The 25,609-nt window shown below is 38.4% G+C and overlaps 1 protein-coding gene across 2 annotated transcripts in view; it reads left to right on the top strand.

Annotated features, from left to right (window-relative positions):
- usp4 (ubiquitin specific peptidase 4 (proto-oncogene)) overlaps positions 1 to 25,609 on the top strand; it is a 68,972-nt gene that overhangs the window by 27,741 nt on the left and 15,622 nt on the right. The window contains exons 6-14 of one of the 2 annotated variants that reach the window (XM_078414206.1): positions 542 to 603; positions 11,978 to 12,136; positions 13,169 to 13,280; positions 13,436 to 13,609; positions 17,281 to 17,439; positions 20,619 to 20,843; positions 21,019 to 21,102; positions 24,906 to 25,000; positions 25,298 to 25,498. In XM_078414206.1, the coding sequence (XP_078270332.1) occupies positions 542 to 603; positions 11,978 to 12,136; positions 13,169 to 13,280; positions 13,436 to 13,609; positions 17,281 to 17,439; positions 20,619 to 20,843; positions 21,019 to 21,102; positions 24,906 to 25,000; positions 25,298 to 25,498 (1,271 nt within the window). Of the gene's footprint in view, positions 1 to 541; positions 604 to 3,755; positions 3,931 to 11,977; positions 12,137 to 13,168; positions 13,281 to 13,435; positions 13,610 to 17,280; positions 17,440 to 20,618; positions 20,844 to 21,018; positions 21,103 to 24,905; positions 25,001 to 25,297; positions 25,499 to 25,609 lie in introns of those variants that run through there. The other variant, XM_078414207.1, reaches the window with a different exon arrangement.

The following is a 25,609-nucleotide window of genomic DNA, read 5'->3' as shown; positions in this document are numbered from 1 at the left end:
GGTCGAGGCCCTTCTTCAGACTGAAGAAGGGTCTCGACCCGAAACGTCACCCATTCCCTCTCTCCTAGATGCTGCCTGACCTGCTGAGTTACTCCAGCATTTTGTGATACCTTCGATTTGTACCAGCATCTGCCGTTATTTTCCTACACTGAAATTGTAGAGGAGTCTTTTCAGCTAAATGAAGTAATGGCTGTTTAGTTACGTCAGCCATTGATTTGGCTACATTAAGTCTAACAGTTTTTAGAGATTTGAAAAACTTTAAAATTCTAGGTAGGGCCCAATACATGGGGAATAGAATGTTACATAAAATTTTCATCCACTGCACAGCAACTCAAGGTGTCATAATTTTCAAAGAATGTCTTGATAAATTACAGTATGTGACATGGATTTTGGTTATGAATTGCATTGAAAGGGAACAAGCAGATGTGATTTTTTTTTAAATCTTCGGAGGGAAACAAACTCCTCTGCTGAAGTAATCTGATGCTAAGTGCCTATCTCCCTCCCCCCCCCCCCCCCCATCCCACCCCACCACCACCCTTAGCTTCTGGTCATAGAACTGAAGAATGAAGATGGAACATGGCCAAGACAAACTTCTCAAACAAAGTAAGTTATATTTCTCCACAATTTCTTGAGGCGGTAAAGATGAGCATATACTTCAAAAGTTAACTAGAGTGTGTGTTTTATCGTATAAAATCTTGAGGTTTGTACTTCCTCTGGTCAATCAATGCATGGTATTAAGGTTTCTACGTTTTCTCAGCATACTTGACAGTGGATTTCAAACAGATTGGGAACTGAGGAAAGTTGGATTTGGCTCATTTAAGTGTATTTGTAGTTTGGGGTATTAGAGGATAATTGGCGTTGATGCCTTCGGAAGCAGAAGAAAGGGAAAAATGAGAAAGGAGACTGAATAAAATTTGATTATTGCCAATGACAAAATTATTTTAAAGCTAGTAGCAATAGCTTCAACCTGCCAAATAAAATGTGCAAAGAAATGAGTATGTATTTGGGGGTTTTTAGCTCCCCAAATCCTGGTCACTATAAATGTTGCACGTTCTCCTTGTGACCATGTGGGGTTTTCCCACTGGGTGCTCCAGTTTCCTCCCACATCCCAAAGATGTGTAGGTTGGTAGGTTAATTGCCTACTGTAAATCAAAATTGGCTTGGCAGAGGGTGGTTGAAGAAGGTTGTTTTTGTGATTGGATGCCTGTGACTAAGAGTCCCAGATGGCTGGGATCCCTGCTATTTGTAAGATCCATGAAGGAGGTGAGGGCAAGGCCAGCAAATTCACGGATGACAGTGATTGGTGGAGTTGTTGTTAGTGTGGAAGGTTACCTTGAGCTGCAGAAAGATATCAATGTTGGTAATGACTGAAAAATGGCAGATGGGATTTAATCCAGATAAACAGGAGCTCTGGGGCATCATGAATGGTAGGGCCTTGGGGAGTATTGGGAGAAAGAGACCATGGACGTTGCCTGGAATGGATCGATTATGAGGAAAGACTCGAAAGGCTAGATCTGGTCTCCTTAGAGCAGAGGAGGTTAATATAATTGAAATTGTTAAAGTTATGTGGGGTAAAGAAGGTAACCTCCCCATATAGGGCTATGCATAATGTGCAGAGGTTATTGAATAAATACAGAAGGGTACCCACTGATCTGCATGAAAGATTTGGGCCGAGTTTCCATGTAGTCCAATTTAGTGAATGGCAGCATCAAACATGCATATTTTCTTTCTCTCAAATTGAATCTAAGATCAAGAGTATTCACATGCACCCTGACACTTTTACTGGCTGCAGCTTTGCAGATCCGTTTTACTACATAAACCAGATCATAATCATGTAAGCATCAGTACATAATGAAATCTTCGCAGTAAAAAGTCACTTGTAGTTCCATGCTGAGTTTGGGTTGTAGTAAAGGCTGTGCAGGATGATCAAGAGTCTGGTGGCTGATGGGAAGAAGCAGTTCTTGAATTTCTCAGGCTTTTGTGCCACCTTCCCGATGGTAGCAACGAGTTTGGAGCAAGGCAAGTTTGGTGTGGGGGTTTAATATCAGCTGCCTTTTTGAGACAGTGTTTCCTGAAAATGCCTTCAATGATGAGAATCTCAATACTTGTGATGGACCAGGCACATTCTGTAGCCTTATTTGTCCAAATGTTAAATATACTGAGTATATGTTCTTGCAAAGTTAATCTGCAACAGAATAAATCTGCAATACAACATTTTTGAATTTGCTCATTTAAAATATCCAAATTTTTAAATTCAAAAGCAAGCATGCATTTGCAATTTCTTTTATAAACCAGCATCTGCAGTTCCTTGTTTCTGCATAAATTCTTGGTATGTTTTGAACATTGACTGCAGTGTCATCCCAACCTACCAGCACTGTGTTGTGACCAACCAACGTTTCAGTGAAGTGCTGACCAAGATTCTATGGGGTTTTTTTGTGGTTCACATACTTTAAATTCACGAATCAAAGGCCAGAGATATCTCACCGATATCCTTTGCTCAATGGGCGACTCCAAATAAATTAACCTTTCGGTCATTACTTTGCTGTTTCATTGCTCTTAGCCATGTGGCTGATGAATAATTGCTGCTCATGCAGTCACATAGTGTGGAAACAGGCCCTTTGGCCCACACCAACCAACATGTCCTGTCTACATTGGTCCCACCTGCCTGCCCTCAAAACCTGTCCTATCCATGTACCCGTCTAATTGTTTCTTAAATGTTGTGATAGTCCCTACCTCAACTACCTCCTTTGGCAGTTCATTCCATATACCTACAACTCTTTGTGTAAACAAAAATTACCCCTCAAGGTTCCTATTAAATCGTTTCCCCTTCACCTTAAACCTATGTCCTCCAGTTCTTGATTCCCCAACTCTGGGCAAGAGACTGTGATCTATTCCTCTCCTGACTTCATACGCCTTTATAAGATCACCCTTCATCCTCCTGTGCTGCAAGGAACAGACTCCCAGCCTGTTCAGCTTCTCCCTTTAGTTCAGACCTTTCACACCATGATATTCCCAGTCAATTTTGCGAAGGTTAAAATCCCCAACCAGTTTCTGGTCCCCCAATGTGTTTTTTTCACATTCTTTACACAAGTTCAAATTCCTGCCATGTTTTTTCTTCCCCCCCAATCTCAATCCATATAACTTCTGCATGAAAAATTAAGAACATTGCCTCATGGCTTCTAGTGCCTCATCGATTTCCATATAATTGATTTTATTTTAAATATAGTTTAAATACAAGTTTAATTTCTTTTTGCATCTCAGGGTAAGTATAAATAGCTGAAATCTATTTGAAGTTTGTGTTGCCATCTGCTAAATTGTTCGTGTGAGCCATCCTGTTCTACAGTGGTTAAATAGCTTTCCTATTAGAATTACTGTCAATGCAAACAGTTCACTTAATCTTTGAGCTATAAAAGGTGTCTAGGCTGACACAGCCAGAGAGAAAATAATGGTGCTAGTCGTTGCAGTTGCTCTATCATTTTACCTACCCCACTTCTCTAAGGAGTATGAAGAAGTACAGTCAGTAAATGCAGTGGCAGCTCACTAATTTTAAATACATGTACGTAGGCTGAGGGACTTTCTGAGCAAGTTATATCCTTAATCGCAGCCGAAGGGCATGGAATTTGCTTGTTTGTTATCAGTTTCGATATTGAAATAGGAAAAAATAAAAATGTACCCTCAGAGCTCTATTTTGGGGGGTATGGTATTTATTAAATTAGGTAAATCTACCTTTACACTTTCTTTTCTCTTTTATTCAGATGGATACTAATGACACTAGGGAGAACTGGCTGATGGCAAATTGGTGAACTGAAATTCTTGAGCCATAGTTAAAATGTTAAGAACCCTCAGTGTAAATTACTAAAACAGTTGGTCTGTTTCTGTGGAAATACAAGGAACTCCAAGCCTTTCCATAATGTCTTAATCAAACTATTGGTGCCTATCACCTCTTACATTTTGAGGGCTAAACCAATGAAGCTACATAAACATAGCACAAAAAGTAAGGAAATTTGTGTTTGGTAGATTATTTCTTTGTTGTAACAATGCTTCTTGGCAATAAATCTTATACCGTTGGAAAGCCTGTTTATTTCCCTTTTAAATGGTGCCACATTTGTAAGGAACATGCATTTGTGGGATGAGCAGCAGAGCTGAGTATATGGGTTGCGCCCATGAAAAATTTGCCAAATCTTCTCTGCCAATGCCAAACAGCTTATTCTGCTGTTGCTATTGACTCTTGTTTTGAGCTTCTGGTACCCCCAGGTGCTGACAATCAGGTGCCTGATTGGCACCTGATTGGCAGCATCTGTGAGCATGGGCCCTGCTACAGTGGTCAGTAGGTGTCTGCTCCAAGAATCGGCATGCCACGTTTGACTGATCTGGATAGGGCCCGTGCGATAGGACAACTTCAAGCTGGTGTTCCGCAAAACCAAGTTGCGGCATTATTTGGAGTGAGCCCTAGTACCATCTCCAAAGTGAAGGCCAAGTTCCATATAACGGGGGATGTCAGAGACAGGCCGCGAAGTGAGCGTCCCAAGAAGGCGACACCCGAAGAAGACTGTTTCCTCACCCTGTCAGCACTTAGGAACCGTAGGCTGTCTTCTACAGATTTGCAGTCAAGGTTTGCAGGATGATATGGCCGACGGCTCTCTGCCCAGACAATTCGGAACAGACTGCACGCATCCGATCTCCGGTCTCGTAGGACTGCCAGGAGGCCTGCTTTGACTGCCCTTCATCGTCAGGCCCGTTTGCGCTGGTGTCGGCAACACGTGCACTGGAACCTGAACATGTGGAGGAACGTTATGTTCAGCGATGAGTCCAGATTCTGCCTACGGCAGTTGGATCATAGGGTCAAAGTGTGGAGAAGACGCGGAGAACGCTATGCTGATTGCTGCACCGATAGAGTAACATCTTTTGGTGGAGGCAGTGTGATCGTGTGGGGCGGCATCTCCCTCACTGGAAAAACGAGGCTTGTCATCATTGGAGGCAATCTCAATGCAGAGAGATATCGAGATGAGATTCTGCAACCAGTGGCAATCCCATATCTCCACAGTCTGGGACAGAACTCTATCCTCCAAGATGACAATGCTCGCCCCCACAGAGCAGGGTTTCTCAGAGACTACCTCCAGAATTTGGGAGTGGAGAGGATGGAATGGCCTGCCAGCAGTCCTGACCTCAACCCCATTGAACACTTTTTAATTAATTTTATTTAAATTTTAACAAAACAAATACATGTATGAACTCATAGTACGCGATGGTACCTACATTATAAATTCGATTATACATTTTAAATTCGATTATACCTGTATTGTTCTGTATTATCTCCCCACCCACAACCCCCCTCCACCCAACCCCCCAGTTCGAAAAAAGAGGAAAAGGAGAAGAAGAAAGATAAAACAAAATAAAAAAAATAAAAAAGGAAAGAAAGAAAGAAAGAAAGAAAGAAAGAAGAAAGAAAGAAGGAAACCTGGAGACAAGAAGGAAACACTTCCGGCTAATTTCTCATTAAATTCTTTTTAGGGGTATCAAAACAATCCTGAAATTAAATATTTCCAATTCTTAATCCTAGTTTTAAAGTGAATTGGTTCCAAAGTTTCAAAAAGAAATCATATTTATTTCTCAGATTATAAGTAGCTTTTTCTAATGGGATACAACTACGCATTTCTGCATACCATCTTGCAATTCTTATTTCATTGTGATCTTTCCAAGTGACCGGCTCACATTTTTTTGCTATTGCTATTGCTATTTTGAGAAATCTTTCCTGATATTTATCTAAAATTAATCTTGGTAATATTCCTTTAGTATCTCCCAATAAAAACAACCTTGAATCCAATGGTATGGTCTTATTCATCAATTGTTCCAAAAAGTTTTTTAGGTCTTTCCAAAAAGGAGTTACCTTCGGACATGCCCATGTGGAGTGTAAAAAAGTACCCACATCCTGGTTGCATCTAAAACAAATTTCAGGTAAATTTGGATTTAAATTGTTTAATTTTTTCGGAGTTAAATATAGTTGATGTAAAAAATTGTATTGTACTAAACTACATCTCACATTAATAGTATTTTTCATACTTTCTAAACATAATCTTTCCCAACTTGGTTCATCAATGCTAATATTCAGATCTGTTTCCCATCTTTGTCTTGATTTTTGAATTCCTGTCTTTGGACTAGATTTTTGTAACAATTTATACATTGAAGATATAATTTTTTTAGTTCCCTTGCCCTAAATCAGGGATTCAATTCCTTTCATTTGAAATAAAAACATTGAATTACCTAACTTTTCCCTTAAAAAAGATTGTAATTGATAATAGAAAAAAATACTATTCCCTGGAATTTGATATTTGTTTCTCAATTGAGAAAATGTCAAAAAATTATTTCCTTCGTAGCAATCTCCTATATGTTTAATACCCTTCTGTTCCCAGACTTGTAATATTTGATTATTCCAAGCAAACGGCAGTAATCTATTTTTTACTAATGGAGTTTTAGCTGTTAGAAAAAATCTTTTATCATTAGCTTTAACTGTTTTCAACAATATATTAATTAAATGTTTTAGCAAAGGTGACTCTTGATCCTTAACTAATAGCTTCGCTTCCCATTTATAGATAAATTCTTCTGGGCATAGTTCTTTTATTTTATCCATTTCAATTTTAACCCATGCTTGTTTTCCACCCTCTTGATAAAAGGATGAAATAAAACTCTCTTGTGCTGCCAGATAGTAATTTTTAAAATTTGGTAATTGCAGTCCACCTAATTCAAATTTCCATGTTAATTTTTCCATAGACACTTGGCATTTTACCTTTCCAAAGAAAATTTCTCACAATTTTATTCAATTCTTGAAAAAAATTATTTGGTAAAGGTATAGGCAGTGTTTGGAATAAATACTGTAACCTCGGAAAAATATTCATCTTAATACAGTTCACTCTCCCTAGCAATGTAATTGGAAGATTCATCCATTTCTTCAAGTCCTCCTCAATTTTTTTAATTAGTGGTTTATAATTTAGTTTATACAGATTATTTAACTTATTATCTACTTTAACCCCTAGGTACTTCATGCCTTCTTTTTGCCATTTAAACTGACTTTCTCTTTTACATTGATCATAATTACCTTCAGAAAGAGGCATTATTTCAATTTTATCTTTATTAATTTTGTATCCTGATACTTTCCCATATTCATCCAGTCTGAAATATAATTTTCTTAAGGATTCCAATGGTTTAGTAAGACAAATTAAAACATCATCTGCAAATAAAGTAATTTTGTGATTTTCCTGATTAACTTTAAATCCTTCAATGTCTAAATCTGATCTTATTAGCTCTGCCAGAGAGGTTCAATGGCCAATACAAATAAAGCCGGTGACAAGGGACATCCCTGTCTACTAGATCTTTCCAAATTAAATGATTGAGAAAATTGGCCATTTGTCACCACTTTGGCTTTAGGTTGCTTATAAAGAGCTTTTACCCAGTTAATTAAACCATTTCCCAATCCGTACTTCTCTAATACTTTAAATAAAAAATCCCATTCTAACCTGTCAAACGCCTTTTCAGCATCTAAAGCAACTGCTACGCTCAATTCCTTTCTTTTCTGTGCTAAATGTAAAATACTTATAAATCTTGCTACATTATCAGATATTTTCCTTTTTTTGACAAATCCAGTTTGGTCCTCTTTAACCAGCTTCGGTAAATATTCTGCCAATCTCCTTGCCAAAGGTTTAGCAACTATTTTAGAATCTGCATTCAACAATGATATTGGTCTATAAGAAGATGCATTTAAAGGGTCTTTCCCTTTTTTTGGAATTACGGTTATAATTGCCAGTGAGAAGGATTCTGGTAATGTAGAAGTTTTTTCCGCTTGATGTATCGCTTCCATAAATACTGGTAACAACAAATCTTTAAAATTTTTATAGAACTCAGGCGGGAAACCATCTTCCCCTGGAGATTTATTACTTGGTAAAGAATATAATACTTCCTCCACTTCTCTCAAAGTGAAGGAGGCATTTAGTCCCATCTGCTCCTCATTAGAGATTGTTGGTAATTGTATCTTGGATAAAAAATTATTTATCTTAATTTCATCCTTTTCAGATTCAAAATGGTACAGATTAGTGTAGAATTGCTTAAATACCTCATTGATTTCTCTAGGTTTATAAGTAATAATGTTTTGATCTGTTCTAATTGAATTTATTGTTCTTGATATTTGTTCTTCTTTCAGTTGCCATGCCAATACCTTGTGCGCTCTTTCTCCTAATTCTTAATATCTTTGGTTAGTTCGTAATATTAGTTTTTCTGTTCTGTAAGTATGTAAAGTATTGTATTGAAATTTTTTATTTGCAAGTTGTATTTTTTTCGTATCTGAAGAAGTTTTCTGTAAGTCTTTTTCTAATACGGTGATTTCTTTTTCTAATCTTTCAGGTTCCTTCCTATAGTCTTTCTTTATCTTAGATGAGTAGCTTATAATTTGGCCTCTCAAATAAGCCTTCATTGCATCCCATACAATAAATTTATCATCAACTGAATTTAAATTTGTTTCCAAAAATAATTCAATTTGTTCTCGAATAAAATCACAAAAGTCTTGCCTTTTCAATAGTAAAGAGTTGAGTCTCCATCTATACACTGACTGTTCTTTATCTGGCATCGTAATTTTCATTAATAATGGTGAGTGATCCGATAACAATCTAGCCTTGTAATCTATTTGTATTATTCTACCCCTTAATTGAGCTGAAATAAAAAATAGATCTATTCTAGAATATGTATCATGTCTATTGGAATAAAAGGAGTAGTCTCTTTCCCTGGGATGGCTTTTCCTCCAAACATCTATTAAATTTAAATTTTCCATTAAATTCAAGGTTGTCTTCGCTGCTCTTGTCCTTGTCGTTGTCCTTGATGCTCTATCCATTACTGGATCTAAACAAAAATTGAAATCTCCCCCTATCAATATATTTTCATGTGCTTCCGCCAGATTTAAAAAGGTACCCTGCACAAACTTCTCATCATCTATATTTGGTGCATATATATTCATTAAGGTCCACAATTCTGAGAAAATTTGACAATGTACCATTACAAATCTACCTACTGGGTCACTTACAATATTTTGTATCTTAATTGGTAGCGTTTTCTTAACTAGGATAGCAACCCCTCTTGCTTTTGAGTTAAAAGAAGATGCGACCATACTTCCCACCCAATCTCTCTTTAACTTTTGATGCTCTTTTTCCGTTAGATGTGTTTCTTGCAAGAAAGCTATATCTACTTCCAATTTTTTCATCTCTGTTAAAATTCTCTTCCTTTTTATCGGTCCATTTAACCCATTCACATTATAGCTTAAAAAATTTAATGTATTATCCATTCATTTTTTCTTTTTTTTTTCTTTTTCCTTTTTCCTTACCTTGATACCTCTTCCGGTATTTACATTGTGCCGTATTTCAGTGTGCTCCCCTCCATAGTCCAGGTATAAAAACAGAAAAGAAATAAGAAAGATAGAGAAATAGACCCTCCCTCTAATGTTGTTAATAAATAGATTAGCAACATTACCCCCCTCTATTATACGAGGTGTGGTCCGCACCACACTTGTGCCCATGATTATGGTGGAGCATCCACATTCTCCAACCCCCCCGATATATCAAGTACTTCTAAAAATTAACAATCCTTAATACAGTTAATCCCCTCTATAGTATACAGATCTTATTAATAATCATTCATTCATGAATCTTCTTAAGCATATCTCGATGGCAATTCTTCCGCATACTCTTCTGCTTTGACAAAGTCTTTAAAAAAATTATTTTCTCCAGTGTTGATCATAATCTTCAAAGTAGCCGGATGCAGTAAAATAAACTTATAGCCTTTCTTCCATAGAATATTTTTTGCCTTATTAAATTCTTTTTTTCTGCTCAACAAGGCATTACTGATGTCTGGGTAAAAGATTATTTTAGTGCCTTCATGTTCTATTGGTTTTCCCTCTCTTATATTATTCCCGACTGTTTTGAAAACCAATTCTCGATCTTGGTATCTTAAAAATTTAATCAACACAGATCTTGGCTTTTGATTAGCCGAGGGTTTCGGTCTTAGAGCCCTATGTGCTCTTTCTATTTCCATCCGACCTTGTTTATCTATTCCCAGAATGGTCACTATCCAATCTTGAAAAAAGTTAATTGGGTCTTCCCCCTCCACTCCCTCTGGCAAACCAACAATTTTAACATTATTTCTCTTGCTATAGTTTTCCAAGGCATCCAACTTCTCCGCCATCTTTTTGCTTTCAATTGCTGCAGCAGTAATACTGTCTTCATTTTTTTCCACTCTAGATTTTAACATTTCATTTTCCATTTGTATATTATCCACTTTATTTGTCACTGTTTGAAATTTCTCCATTTTTTTCAAAGTCTTATGAAATTTCTTGTTATCTCTCCTCATTAATTTGTTATCTCCTTCAATTTTCTTAAGCCTGTTAATAATTTCTTGAAGCATCGTTTTCATATTAGTCTCTGTATCTTCTTGCTTTTCTTCTGCTTCCTCATTTCCACTTCCACTGCTTGTGGAGTCTCCCGTTACCTCATCGTCACTCGAGTCCGAAACTCCAGACACAACATCAGCAGCCTCTCAGCAAACAGTGGGCCTTTTTAGTAACTCACGGCGACTCCCTCGTATTTTGACCCGAGTCAAAGAGCGCTTGCTGGGAGTAGTAGACTCCAGCTTCGAAAAAAAACCGGAGCCCTCCCCAGACTCACCGCCTGCCGAGGGGTCACCAAATCTAGTCCCCTGCTCCATCAGAGCTGTGGGCCTACCTTCGATTTTTTTTCTTGATTCCTTTGCTTGCTTCTGTGGCAGTTGTACTCCTCCTTTTACTTTCTTGGAAGGCATCCGTACGTTCTGCATACTTTCTGTATACTTTCTGATTTAATTTAAAGTACTTGATTCCTTTAGTTTGTCCTTTTTTTAGCAGTTTAGAGCTTTGTTTTCGGGAGTGCTGAAAAGTTATGTCTACTCAGCCAAGCATTGGACACGCCCCCCCCAACCCCATTGAACACTTGTGGGATCAGCTTGGGCGTGCTGTTCGTGCCAGAGTGACCAACACAACCACGTTGGCTGACTTGCGACAAATGCTGGTTGAAGAATGGGATGCCATCCCACAACAGTGTGTGACCAGGCTGGTGACCAGCATGAGGAGGAGGTGCCAGGCTGTTGTGGCTGTGTATGGTTCTTCCACACGCTACTGAGGCTCCTGTTTATTAAATGAATAAATTGTTAAATTGCCAATATGTCTTGTTTCTTCAGACTTCAATCATCCAATCCACCAAACAACACCGAACAAGAGTCAATGGCAGAATAAGCTGTTTGGCATTGGCAGAGAAGATTTGGCAGATTTTTCATGGGCGCAACCCACATACTCAGCTCTGCTGCTCATCCCACAAATGCATATTCCTTACAAATGTGGCACCATTTAAAAGGGAAATAAACAGGCTTTCCAACGGTATAAGATTTATTGAAGCAAGAAGCATTGTTACAACAAAGAAATAATCTACCAAACACAAATTTCCTTACTTTTTGTGCTATGTTTAGTTGAACTGAAATCGGTATTCATGTAATGATGCAGTTATATGATTTAAAAGTTAATGGCATTTAATATTTGTAACAGATCATGTTTTTCATGAGTATGATATGGAAACCTATTGGGTTTAGTAGCTTTTTTACAGTATCTTAAAATATAATGAGTAAACACACCAACACACACATTTTCTCTATTTTTCTCCTACAATCATTGTTTCTGCTGCTTTGCCCTTTTATAGAACCAACAGAGTGAGTTGTGATAGATGTAGTCTCTGTTACATTTGACATTCAGCAGTGATCAATTTCTGAAAAAAGTCCTCCCCTCCCATTTGCTGACTTACTAAGTAATTGTATTGCTTGGCATGCAAGACTACTCTAAAAAGCATTGTCTTGACAGCGTTGACTTGCATGTGGCAATATGATTTGTAAATCCGTGTTCGTGCCTTTGTTTTTATGACAGATCCAGCACTGCCACCAGCAGAAATTTATCTACCTCTCCAAAATCCTCGACTTGCAGCAATTCATACTCGTCCTCATCCTTGTCCTCCCCTTCTACAGTCTCTAATGGTGACAGCAACAACTCCAGCAACATATTAAACAGCTCCAGCTCCACCAGGGGGTGAGTGTACCTGAATGGTGGAAAAACCTTGCCTTGATTATAACCAGTTTTTATTATTTCAGACAAAGGAATGTTATCCGATGACTTTTAAGCTTCCCAATTCATCATTCACCTAAACTTGTTTTTCCTCTTCTGTTCATTTATCCTATTTGATTGCCCTACATGTTTTCACACAAGGAAACTGGAAAAGAAACTAGGACCAAGCAGCAGACAGAGATTGCTGATATCTGTTTCGTTTACTTAAAATTAAATCTTAAATGAGATGAACCCCTGCACATTCGACTTTTATTGAATCAAAAGTTGTTCAATGCTCCACCTTTCAACAATTTCAAAAAAATCTTGTTTTGCTAAATTTTTACTGAATAAGAGTAAATTATCCTTGAAGTTTTGTTGTTCTAGCATGAATTATTAACCCCATTGATGAAAAAATAATCAACTCTTTCTGCAGTGCCATGATTTTGCTATAAACTTTTGAACTATAATTTTGATCTCTCCTGAACGTTTAGCAATTAAAATGATTTTTTTTCAGCCTGACTTTCTTGAAGAAAATATTATTCCTTACATATTTAAAATAAAGTTGTCTGCAATCAAATGTATCTCCACATTTACAGAGAATGATGTTCAAATTTTGCCCACTGTCTTGACAAACATTAATGAGAATATTCTTTATACTAAATTAAAATGTACATTCGTTAATTTTACTGGTTTGGGACAGTTAAGTACCACAAAATTTAATTGCATGGTTGTAATTGCTTTATTTGGTGTCATTTGTATTGTAGCTACTTCAAACAATTTTTATCTTATTTTAAATTTCAGAGGGAAAATCTCTGTAATTTAATTCCATGTCTTGGGGGAGAATACTTTTGATTTTTCAATGTTAAACATTAAATGTTTTGCGCTGTCTTGTATAATTGTCCAAGATGGCAGATACTGTAACATACAAACTTCTATTTGCATGCAACTTCTTAAAAAGCATAATGAATACTGTTTTCCAACATATGAGAATTCAATTGGTGTGTTTTTTTGTTTCAGATCAAGCGGATATGGTTCTATGAACAGTAGTTATAGGGAATCACCGAGTCAAGCAGGCCTTTGTGGCCTGAGTAACCTTGGTAATACATGCTTCATGAATTCAGCATTGCAGGTAAGACTCCACAGATTTTAATGTTTTTATTATATTGCTGGTGAAACATTCATATTTTTACACTTAAGTTGTGAACTTATTCCCTGCCGACCAACATAGTAGTGGGGATGGAATTAAAGATGATTAAGAACGATTTCAATTTTGATCTCTTTCAGTGTTTGAGTAACACTGGTCCATTGACAGATTACTTTCTACAAGGCAAGTATGAAGAGGAGCTGAATCGGGAGAACCCTTTGGGGATGAGAGGAGAAATTGCTGAGGCATATGCTGAGCTCATCAAACAGATGTGGTCGGGAAGAAATGTTTATGTGGCACCACGAATGTTCAAAGTAAGTCTTTATCAGCTTTATTCTCGATTGCTTTTCTAAAGTGACCATTTAAGTTTTGATTGTAAAACAAATATAAGAGCAGCACTACACGTTAAAAGGGTCCATTTTATAGAATATATTGCCATATTTTCTTTCAGTAGCGTGTTATGTAAGCAGAAGTTTCATGCATCTTTTGCCCTTCCGCTGTTTGAAACTCATTTCTGTACTTGAACCAAAATCTTGCATGTTGTTTATTTCATAGTGAGAATGTAAGGGGCCACAGTTTAAGAATAAGGGGTAGGCCATTTAGAATGATGAAAAACTTTTTCAGTCAGAGAGTTGCAAATCTGTGGAATTCTCTGCCTCAGAAGGCAGTGGAGGCCAATTCTCTGAATGCATTCAAGAGAGAGCTAGATTGAGCTCTTAAGGATAGCAGAGTCAAGGGGTATGGGGAGAAGGCAGGAACGGGGTACTGATTTAAGAATGATCAGCCATGATCACATTGAATGGCGGTGCTGGCTCGAAGGGCCGGTTGGCCTACTCCTGCACCTATTGTCTAAATAAAATCTCATGACTATCAATGTGAGACATGATGTAAGGGATGCTGAAATCCAATTTCCATCTCGCAGAAAAACCCCACGGTTGGCTAACTAATTACAATGAGAAATATTTTCTATTTAGTTTTTATACAGTGGACAAAAAAAATACACTGGCATTTGTTAGACTAGTATTTCCACTCCACTGCAAACTTGTGGAATTATATTCCAAGCATGCCCCCAGATTTTTGAACATTTTTAGTCTTAATCAAATGTGGATATTAAAACCAGAAGATGCAAATATTTTTTCGTATCTGTACTCTGGAACTTTGTGGGGCTATAACAAATTAAGAACTTTATTCCACGTAATGAATCGAAGATTCAACGACAACATAATGGAAAACAATATCCTGAATTTCACTGGTTGTTGCCAGCATTTCCAAATAGAACACCCAACATTAAGTTCTACTAGTTCACTCTTAAAAATTAAACTCAAGGATTTGCCAGTAATTTTGTTCATGTCTAGTTTTACTGGGATCTATAGCATTACACTTGAGGACTGATGCAGGATCAAACTCCCCAATGATTTTATTGTAGGGTGTTGCACAAGGAGACAAAGGATTTTTAAAGAGTCTGAAGAAGGATCCCAACCTGAGACATCACCTATCCATGTTTTTCAGAAATCTCGGTCTTAAAAATATTCATTGACTTGGCTATCCCAGCCTTCTGTGAGAATACATTTCACAGATTCATCAGAGGGTAGCAAATATGTGGAATTCATTGCCACAGACGGCTGTGGGGGCTAAGTCGATTGATATTTTTAAGGTGGAGATTGATATATTCTTGATTAGTATGGGTGTCAGGGGTTCTGGACAGAAGAATGAGAGGGAAGGATATATCAGCCATGATTGAATGACGGAGTAGACTTGATGGGCCGAGTGGCCTAATTCTGCTCCTATAACTTATAACCTGCTGAGTTACTCCAGAGCTTTGTCCTTTTTTTGTAAACCAGCATCTGCAGTTTCTTGTTTCTACAAGGGCATTTAAGTGCTATTTTGCTTTAGTTTGCAATTTAATTATTTTAAATTGTGAATTATTTACTTAAATTACTCGGAAGGTCTCTGCATATCTTAAGAAATTGAAGCAGGATAGGCCATTTGGACCCAACAAGCTCTGTTATTCAGTAGGATTGTGATTAGTCCTTCACCTCACTGCCACTTTGCAGCACTAACTCCATATCCCTCAATTTCCTTAATGTTCAAAAAATCTATTGATCACTGTTTTGAATATTCCAAGAAACTGAGCCTCCACAGCCCTCTTGGATGGTGAATTAGAAGATTCATGGCTCTGCAAAGACATTTCTTTCTGCCTCTGTTGTGAATGTTTAATCATTTACTTTGAAACTGACCCTTAGTTCTACACCTATTCAAGGGAAACATCAGCCCTGCATGTACCCTATCAAGCCGCATTAGATGTTTGTCACCTGATATCTCCTTTTCTAACCCCAGAGATTATGGGTCTATCAGTGACCCAGTCTCAAGTCTGACCATCTAGCTAAACTCCAGGATGTGGAAAGCCAGTAAGATTGGCCCTCTGCACCCAGAATAGATTTATATCGTGGAAAAAGAATGGTCAGCAATTTATTTAGGAAGGACCAGGTTACCAAGGCTAACAAATCAATGTGATTCAAGATCAACAACTACATTTGAACATTATCTTCAAGGAAACAAGCAATGCAAAATGTGGCCGGCATTTTATCATGTTACATAAGATGACATGACATAAGATCACAAAGGTGGTTCATGAACTCCAAAAGCACTAATGAGAATAAATTTATTCTGATCCATTAATAATCAAGTTAAGGATTGAGACTTGTTTGCTTTAAAATCTTTTTTCTTTGCCTGGCTGCCTTTGAGCATTCTTGTATTTTGGTGTGAATGTCATAAAATCATAAAAATTGTAGTGTATGGAAATGGGCCGACCTCACAAATGCCAATTGTGATGCCTATCTATGTTAATCTCATTTGGTCCATATCCCCTTTTCTAACAGTCCAACTACATTTTAACTTTGTGTATTTGCCTCTACCACTACTTCTGCCAGCACGTTCCAGACTACCAGCACCCTCTGGAAATAATTAACTCCTTGGCTGTCCTTTGAATTTCCTCCCTCTCACAAACCTTTGCTCTCTAGTTTTTCTCGATCCTGACGTGGGGAAAAAGATGCTAATTTATCTATGCCCGTTATAATTTAATTAAACCTCAGCACACCATTTGGAAAAGTGCTCCTATAAAGAGCAAGAGTGCAAATGGTGAGCCTGGACACTTGCTGCACAGCAGTTGCCAGGTGGCAACTTCCTGCGGGACACAGCTCTTCTACCAACTCATGAAGTAAAGATTTGTGATTTGTTTTTTTTTACATATATCCACTTTCTAATCAATATTTTGCTACTGGTTTTTTTATTGACAAGCAGTTAATCGTCTATACCATGAAAATAGTTTTCAAAAGAACAGTAGGCAAGTAATGTAATGGATTAGGGTTACAAAATGCGTAGGTTGCAGAAGGCAATGATCTTAAAATAATTTGCACCTGGTGCTCTCATGAAGTCCACTGATCATATCATATATATACAGCCGGAAACAGGCCTTTTCGGCCCTCCAAGTCCGTGCCGCCCAGCGATCCCCGTACATTAACACTATCCTACACCCACTAGGGACAATTTTTACATTTACCCAGCCAATTAACCTACATACCTGTACGTCTTTGGAGTGTGGGAGGAAACCGAAGATCTCGGAGAAAACCCACGCAGGTCACGGGGAGAACGTACAAACTCCTTACAGTGCAGCACCCGTAGTCAGGAATCGAACCTGAGTCTCCGGCGCTGCATTCGCTGTAAAGCAGCAACTCTACCGCTGCGCTACCGTGCCGCCCTAAATAGTTGTTCATCTTTAGATGAGTTGTGTGAGTCATCCTGATATTTAAGGTTTTAGGCCCAAGGTCTTGAACAAACCAGTTACCATCAAAATGTTTGAAGTAACGTTGTTTTACTGGAATCTCAGTATGTCTGTGCTACAATTCCAATAATTAATTATTTCAGGTAAGCATTCCTTTAACATAAATTGAAACAATGGTGTGAATATTTTTCTTTCTCTCTTCAGACACAGGTTGGATGTTTTGCTCCCCAGTTTTCGGGATACCAGCAACAGGATTCTCAAGAGTTGCTTGCATTTCTTTTAGATGGTTTACATGAAGATTTAAATCGTGTGAAGAAAAAACCCTACTTAGAACTTAAAGATGCCAATGGGAGGGAAGATGATGTGAGTCTTGTTCTGTATAATCTATTTTAAAGGACGCATTTTTAATGTAAGGTATATTTTGCATCACACAGCTGGTTCAAATTTTAACTTCCAACTATTTTTTCCCTCAGTCAGACCTTGGAGATTTTGATAATGGTAAATCCATCAATAATTGATGAAACATGCTCAAAGGATATGGGTAACAAGGCAATATGTGTTCTGAAGCACTTCCCAATTGATTCAAATGTTGCTGGGTGTCTTCAGTTGAAATACAAAGAAAAAAACTGCTGCATTTATTATAATTTCTGCTTGATTCTATTAGTGAATTCTAGATTCTATTGATTCTAGATTCTATTCTAGCCTCCAGCTCTCAAAGTATCAGTATGTTCAAGTAAATAATTTTGATTCAGAACTTGTGAAGGTCACCTGTGGGGTTCCGCAAGGCTCAGTGCTGGGCCCAAAGCTCTTTATACTCTATATAAATTATATTTTTTTGTAAGGTGTCAAAATTGTTACATTTAGTTATATATGCAGATGACACTAATTTATTTTGTTCCGGGAAAAACATGAAGCAACTTTTGGACACAGTTAAAGGGGAATTGGAAACTCTAAAGAAGTGGTTTGATACTAATAAATTGTCATTAAATCTAAGTAAAACAAAATTTATTGTGTTTGGAAATCGAAAAATAAATTCGGAGGTAACACTTATGATTAATGATGTAGAAATTGAAAGAGTATGAAAATAAATTATTGGGAGTGATAATAGATCATAAACTCTGTTGGAAACCTCATATAAAATATCAAATCAAAACTGTCTCAATCCATTGCAATACTGCACAAAACTAAGGCCATCTTGAATCAAAATTCAATATTTACGTTATATTGCTCACTCATTATTCTATATATTACATTGTGGAAGTATGGGGAAACACCTACAAAACTAGCACTAATTCAATCTTTATATTGCTAAAAAGAGCTATAAGAATTGTCAATAAGGTTGGTTATAATGACCCAACCAACCCATTATTTATGAAATCATATGGCCTAAAATTTATGGACCTAGTAGACTTTAAAACTCTACAAATAATGTTTAGAGCAAAAGAAAGAACACTTCCTGACTGTATCCAAGGTTTGTTTTCAGTGAGGGAGAGCAGGTATCCACTCAGGGGAAATTATATATTTGAAAAAATGAGGGTAAGAACAAATGTGTAAAATAGGTGTGTGACTGTTAAAGGGGTCAATTTATGGAATAGTTGCAACATTGAATTAAAAGAGTGTAGTAATATGTGTAAATTCAAGAAAATGTTCAAAAATATTGTATTTGAAAGATACAAAATATGTGATCAGCACTGAGAAATGACTGACATGACAGAAATGATGGTTCTTGACTATATTTGCTTTTCTTTCGATGTTTTTATCTGCTTCTGACTTATGATGTTGTTTTTTTAAAAATTATATTTTGTTAAGTATTAAGGGTAGGCACAATAAGCTTTGGCTTCTGCCTGCACCTTTTTTTGGATCAGAAAATACCATGCGTGAATATATTGTTTTATTTTTGATACAATGATTTTGCACTATTTAACTTTCACAACTGTATGGTCAATCTGTTGTATTTATTGACCAGAAAATATATATTTTTTTTAAAGTATTATGGATATAACGGCTGCCCCCATTATCCAGGCCAAAATTTCCATGCAATGTCTTGAGTTATCGGAGTTGTGATCTTTTCATTTTGGATGTTAAACCAAGCGTTTATCTTGTTCAGCTGCATGTAACAGGGTACTGTTCAAAAAACAACAAGAATTTCTCCTGTCCAAGTTGATATGTCAGCCACCACCAATGAAGATTGGTTTTAACGCCCTAGGTTCATTTGCTGTTTGTGATACATTGTGGAGAAAATTAGCTTCATAGTATGTTTGAGATAACTATGAATGATTGCAATGTTAAAATTAACAGACCCTCAGCTCAAACACGAGCTCATCCACCCCCACCCACCATTCCTCAAAATCTTAATGGCTGCGTACACCTTTCATAGGCTCAGTTGAACTGTATGTCTCAATGCAACAGTCGGAACAGTCCACAAGTAGACCCACCCTTAGATTGTCTTGGAAGTCTTTTGATAGCACATATTGCCAAAAGCCCTTCTCAACCATCCCTAATTCTCTGATATTCATACATTTAAAAAATGAAAAAAATCATTTGCCATCCAGGTTGGTGCCAGCATTCCAAATGAATGGAACTGCAGATGTCAATGCTGGGGGGGGGGCAGATACAGTGTAGTGTATCTAGCCTCTGAGCTTGCTGAGACTGAATTCCACCCCTGGGCACAGAACAGAGTTTAGTGGTGAAGCAAGAGGTCAGATGTGCTGGTGTCTGACCTTAAGCATTATCCTGACTCTAGTGCTACAGTATACAAGCATGAAAGTCAGCAATGTGCTGACTTTCGAAGAGGAATGTCGAGTTGTTCTCTTCCAAACATGCGGCAAAATGTTGGTGTGTTTTAGCCATTCCATTAGATGTGAAGTTTAGTTTAATTTATTGTCGTGTGTACTGAGGTACAGGGAAGGGTTTTTTTTTGGTGCACGCTATCCAGTCAGCGCAAAGACCATCTATATACTAAAACTCTCGTTTGTTATCTTGTCATCCAAAACGGTACACGATAGCGCGACAATTTTAGGCCCACCTTACTCACCGTCGACCCTTTGGTGCTAATGGAAGAAGTTTCATTGAAATCTCTGTTATATTTTTAAAGTTACCCACATTTTAAAGTTTAAATCTATTTCTGAGGGAGGGGAGGGGAGGGGGGCAGGAGGGAGGGGGAGAGGAAGGAGGATAAGGGGGATGGAGTGGGAGGGAGGGGGCTGGGGGAAGGAGGGGGGAGTGGGGATGGGGGGAAGAGAGAGGGGAGGGGGGGAGGAGAGGGGGCTGCACCAATGCAGCACCCTCTAGTCTAGTACATGATTAAAATCGAGCCTCGTACAGGTACAGGATGAAGCAAATTATGTTTAGTGCAAGATAAATTCCGATTAAATATAGTCCAAGGGATAATGAGGTACATGTTAGTTCATGACCGCATTCTAGTTGATGATAGGTAGGTGAAAGTGCTTTGATAATCCTGAACACGCAGTGTGGTCCATTATAATGCAAGCTCTTTCTGTATAAACGCGCCTTACAAATGTTTTTGTCCTTTTTGATTATAGCTAGTCGCCACAGAAGCTTGGGAAAACCACAGATTAAGGAACAACTCCATCATTGTGGATATCTTCCATGGGCTATTTAAATCTACTCTAGTTTGTCCAGAATGTTCAAAAGTTTCTGTGACCTTTGACCCATTCTGCTATTTAACGCTACCATTACCTATGAAGAAGGACCGCACCATGGAAATCTTTCTGGTGCGGGCTGACCTAAAGTCAAAGCCAACTCAGGTTTGCTTACTTTCTCTGCATGGATTAAACATTTTCATTATTAAACATTTTAAACCTCTTTGGAATTATAACAATCAAGCTAAGAAAATAATGTCACTTGCTGTCACTAAATACATGTTTTTCTTTGAATTATTTTGTACTGCATTACTCTATTAATGGACTGCTTATTTTACAGTATAGGGTAATTGTCCCAAAGCTGGGTACAATTTCTGATTTATGTACAACGCTTTGTCAGATCTCTGGAGTTGCTGCAGAGAAGGTAAGCTGTTTCATTTTTTACTCAAATATTACATTTTACAATTAAAATTGTCCATTACTTTAGAAATCGCTTTTATTTTACAATATCCTGGAAAGACTTGGGAGCAGGAGCTCATTTAGTTGCAATCTCTAAGGCAGTCAGTTCCATTACATGATTATCACATCATGTCTGCTTGCTGAAAGCTCCCAGTACACCAGACCAAGGACAGCAAATAATTAATCCCAGTGTCCTGGCCAACATTTATTTCTCAGTTAATATTACCAAGAGATAATTGTCATTTTTACATGGAGACACGTGACTACAGATGCTGGAATCCTGAGCGAAACACAGTGTTGGAACAACTCAGGGGGTCAGGCAACATATGTGGAGGGAATGAACTGGCAACGTTTCAGGTCGTGACCCCTCTATAGAAGGATGTCTGATTCATAAGTATGAAAAGTCCCGACTTGAAACATTGCTTGTCCATTCCCTCCCTGAGATGCTACCTGACCTGCTGACTTTCTACAGCAATTTGTATTTTTGTCATGTTTACATGTTTTTTTGTGGGCATCTATATATATGCAGCTCCCTCTTCTAATAGTAATTACAATTGAGAAGTGCTTTATTATTGGTGAAGTACTTTGGCGTATTCTGAAAGGAAATCAAAAGTCCTACATAAATGTAAGCTTTTTTTCCTGAGGGTGGATTATCATTATACCTAATCAATCTGAGCTGAAGTTTAAAAAAAACTAAAATGTCGGATATGCTCATCAAGTTAGACAGACAGACAGACACAGAGAGAGACAGACACAGAGACAGACACAGAGAGAGAGAGAGAGAGAGAGAGAGAGAGAGAGAGAGAGAGAGAGAGAGAGAGAGAGAGAGAGAGAGAGACAGAGAGAGACAGACAGACAGACAGACAGACAGACAGACAGACAGACAGACAGACAGACAGACAGACAGACAGACAATAAAAGACACAAAGTGCTGGAGTAACTCAACAGGTCAGGCAGCATCTCTGGAGAATATGGATAGGTGACATTTTGGGTCAGGGCCCTTGTGTGGTTGTGGAGGGGAGGGGTGAGAGGAAGAAAGCTGGAAGACAATAGACAATAGACGCAGGAGTAGGCCATTCAGCCCTTCGAGCCAGCACCGCCATTCAATGCGATCATGGCTGATCACTCAATCAGTACCCCGTTCCTGCCTTCTCCCCATACCCCCTCACTCCGCTATCCTCAAGAGCTCTATCCAGCTCTCTCTTGAAAGCATCCAACGAACTGGCCTCCACTGCCTTCTGAGGCAGAGAATTCCACACCTTCACCACCCTCTGACTGAAAAAGTTCTTCCTCATCTCCGTTCTAAATGGCCTACCCCTTATTCTCAAACTGTGGCCCCTTGTTCTGGACTCCCCTAACATTGGGAACATGTTATCTGCCTCTAATGTGTCCAATCCCCTAATTATCTTATATGTTTCAATAAGATCCCCCCTCATCCTTCTAAATTCCAGTGTATACAAGCCCAATCGCTCCAGCCTTTCAACATACGACAGTCCCGCCATTCCGGGAATTAACCTAGTGAACCTACGCTGCACGCCCTCCATAGCAAGAATATCCTTCCTCAAATTTGGAGACCAAAACTGCACACAGTACTCCAGGTGCGGTCTCACCAGGGCCCGGTACAACTGTAGAAGGACCTCTTTGCTCCTATACTCAACTCCTCTTGTTACGAAGGCCAACATTCCATTGGCTTTCTTCACTGCCTGCTGTACCTGCATGCTTCCTTTCATTGACTGATGCACTAGGACACCCAGATCTCGTTGAACTCCCCCTCCTCCTAACTTGACACCATTCAGATAATAATCTGCCTTTCTATTCTTACTTCCAAAGTGAATAACCTCACACTTATCTACATTAAACTGCATCTGCCATGTATCCGCCCACTCACACAACCTGTCCAAGTCACCCTGCAGCCTTATTGCATCTTCCTCACAATTCACACTACCCCCCAACTTAGTATCATCTGCAAATTTGCTAATGGTACTTTTAATCCCTTCGTCTAAGTCATTAATGTATATCGTAAATAGCTGGGGTCCCAGCACCGAACCTTGCGGTACCCCACTGGTCACTGCCTGCCATTCCGAAAGGGACCCATTTATCCCCACTCTTTGCTTTCTGTCTGTCAACCAATTTTCTATCCATGTCAGTACCCTACCCCCAATACCATGTGCCCTAATTTTGCCCACTAATCTCCTATGTGGGACCTTGTCGAAGGCTTTCTGAAAGTCGAGGTACACCACATCCACTGACTCTCCCTTGTCAATTTTCCTAGTTACATCCTCAAAAAATTCCAGTAGATTTGTCAAGCATGATTTCCCCTTCGTAAATCCATGCTGACTCGGAATGATCCCGTTACTGCTATCCAAATGCTCAGCAATTTCGTCTTTTATAATTGACTCCAGCATCTTCCCCACCACTGATGTCAGACTAACTGGTCTATAATTCCCCGTTTTCTCTCTCCCTCCTTTCTTAAAAAGTGGGATAACATTTGCTATCCTCCAATCCACAGGAACTGATCCTGAATCTATAGAACATTGAAAAATGATCTCCAATGCTTCCACTATTTCTAGAGCCACCTCCTTAAGTACTCTGGGATGCAGACCATCAGGCCCTGGGGATTTATCAGCCTTCAGTCCCATCAGTCTACCCAAAACCATTTCCTGCCTAATGTGGAGAGGAGGAGCCGAACAAAGCCTGGCCGGTAATAAGTGGATTTACTCCCTCTGTATCCAGGTCAGGCTTTGTCCTGTCCCTCCCCTCTTCCAGCTTTCCTTCACCCCCCCCCAGGTTAGTATACGGGGTTGATCACTAATCGGCGTGGCCTCGAAAGGCCTATTCTGTGCTGTATCTCTCAATAATAATAAACTAAATAAATCCAAACTAAAGCTATTTATTGTATCTATGACATAAATGCAAGATATTGGGCGGGGGATGAATGGAACATAATAAAACTGAGCAGGTGTCACCAATGGATGACTTACAGTGACAATGGCCACTTGTGGCAACAAAACAAAGTAAGTTATCAAACGTTGGAAGGTTTGACATTGAGTGCAGAAGGCTGCAGGTTGCCCAGGTGAAGATGAGCCTAAAGCTTGCATTCAGCATCATTGTAGCAGTGCAGAATGCCCGTGACAGATGGGTCAGAGTTTAAATAGGATGGAGAATTAAAATGCCAGGCTGCAGGATATTCATCATATCATATCATATCATCATATATATACAGCCGGAAACAGGCCTTTTCGGCCCTCCAAGTCCGTGCCGCCCAGCGATCCCCGTACATTAACACTATCCTACACCCACTAGGGACAATTTTTACATTTACCCAGCCAATTAACCTACATACCTGTTCACACTTGTGGGCTGAATACGGGTGCTCTGAAAAGTGCTCTCCCAGTCTGCAGTTTATCCAATGTAGAAAAGACCACATTGTGAACATTGAATGCAGAAGTGCAAATGAATCACTGCTTCGCGTGGAAAAACGTTTAAATCGCTGGGTGGTTGGTAGAGAAGAAGTTGTCTTGCTGCCTTCCAGAGAGATGAGAACTTGATAGTAGCAGAAGAATATTTTAAAAAGGTGTTTCACAGAGAGCACTCATTGGGAACAATTACAGGCAGAACCTGTTACTTAACCAAATTTTCCAAATGTCTTTTTACAACAGTATATTTCCAAGAACTAAAATAGCTAATCAATTTAGTCCAATAAGCGCAACAATGTCAAACTGTTGGATTAACATGTTATGATTTAAAACTCGTATACTTTGCTTTCAGATGGTAGTTACTGATGTTTACAATCATCGGTTCCACAAAACCTACCGACAAGATGAAGCCTTGAATCATATCATGGACAGGGATGATATTTTTGTGTACGTATAAAAGACAGATCTTTTCCATTTTCATTCTAAATGTGGTAAAAGTAATTTGTAGCTTAAGTTAGTTCAGGTACTTGCAGGGTGATGTTTATTTTCATTGTGTGGAAATTTTATGACTGAGGAGTTAGTTTTGTGATTTTCTTTTTGCCTGGCATCTACCCTTTTTAGCACCTTACTGCTGAGTTTGGAGGATCATGTTTTAACCATTTATTTGCAATGTACAACAGTTTCCAATTGTTTTAAATAAAGATGTCATTTATTTTAGTTGATCTGTTCTCTATAATTTTACAGTTATGAGGTTTCTGGTGCTGGAGAAGATGACGTCGAAAGTTCAAAGTACATCAACCTACCAATTTATTTCCGTGAGAAACGGTTGCGTTCATCTAATACACCTGCAGGCACGATTCTGTTTGGTCAGCCATTATTGATCTCTGTTCCCAAGGACAATATTACTCTGGATAACTTGTATGACCTGATCCTTGCACGAATTTCGTAAGTTTATTTATATTTTATTAACAAGAAAATAGTCCTTCAAGAAAATAGTCCTTCAAGCGCTATGTTTTTGCCTTTTTAATGTTTTATATGTACTAATTTGTGGTTCTT

Source organism: Rhinoraja longicauda, chromosome 17, assembly GCF_053455715.1.
Source record: "Rhinoraja longicauda isolate Sanriku21f chromosome 17, sRhiLon1.1, whole genome shotgun sequence".
Lineage (NCBI taxonomy): Eukaryota > Metazoa > Chordata > Chondrichthyes > Rajiformes > Arhynchobatidae > Rhinoraja > Rhinoraja longicauda.
The sequence above is the reverse complement of the archived record's forward strand: the minus strand, read 5'-3'. Positions and strand labels throughout refer to the sequence as shown.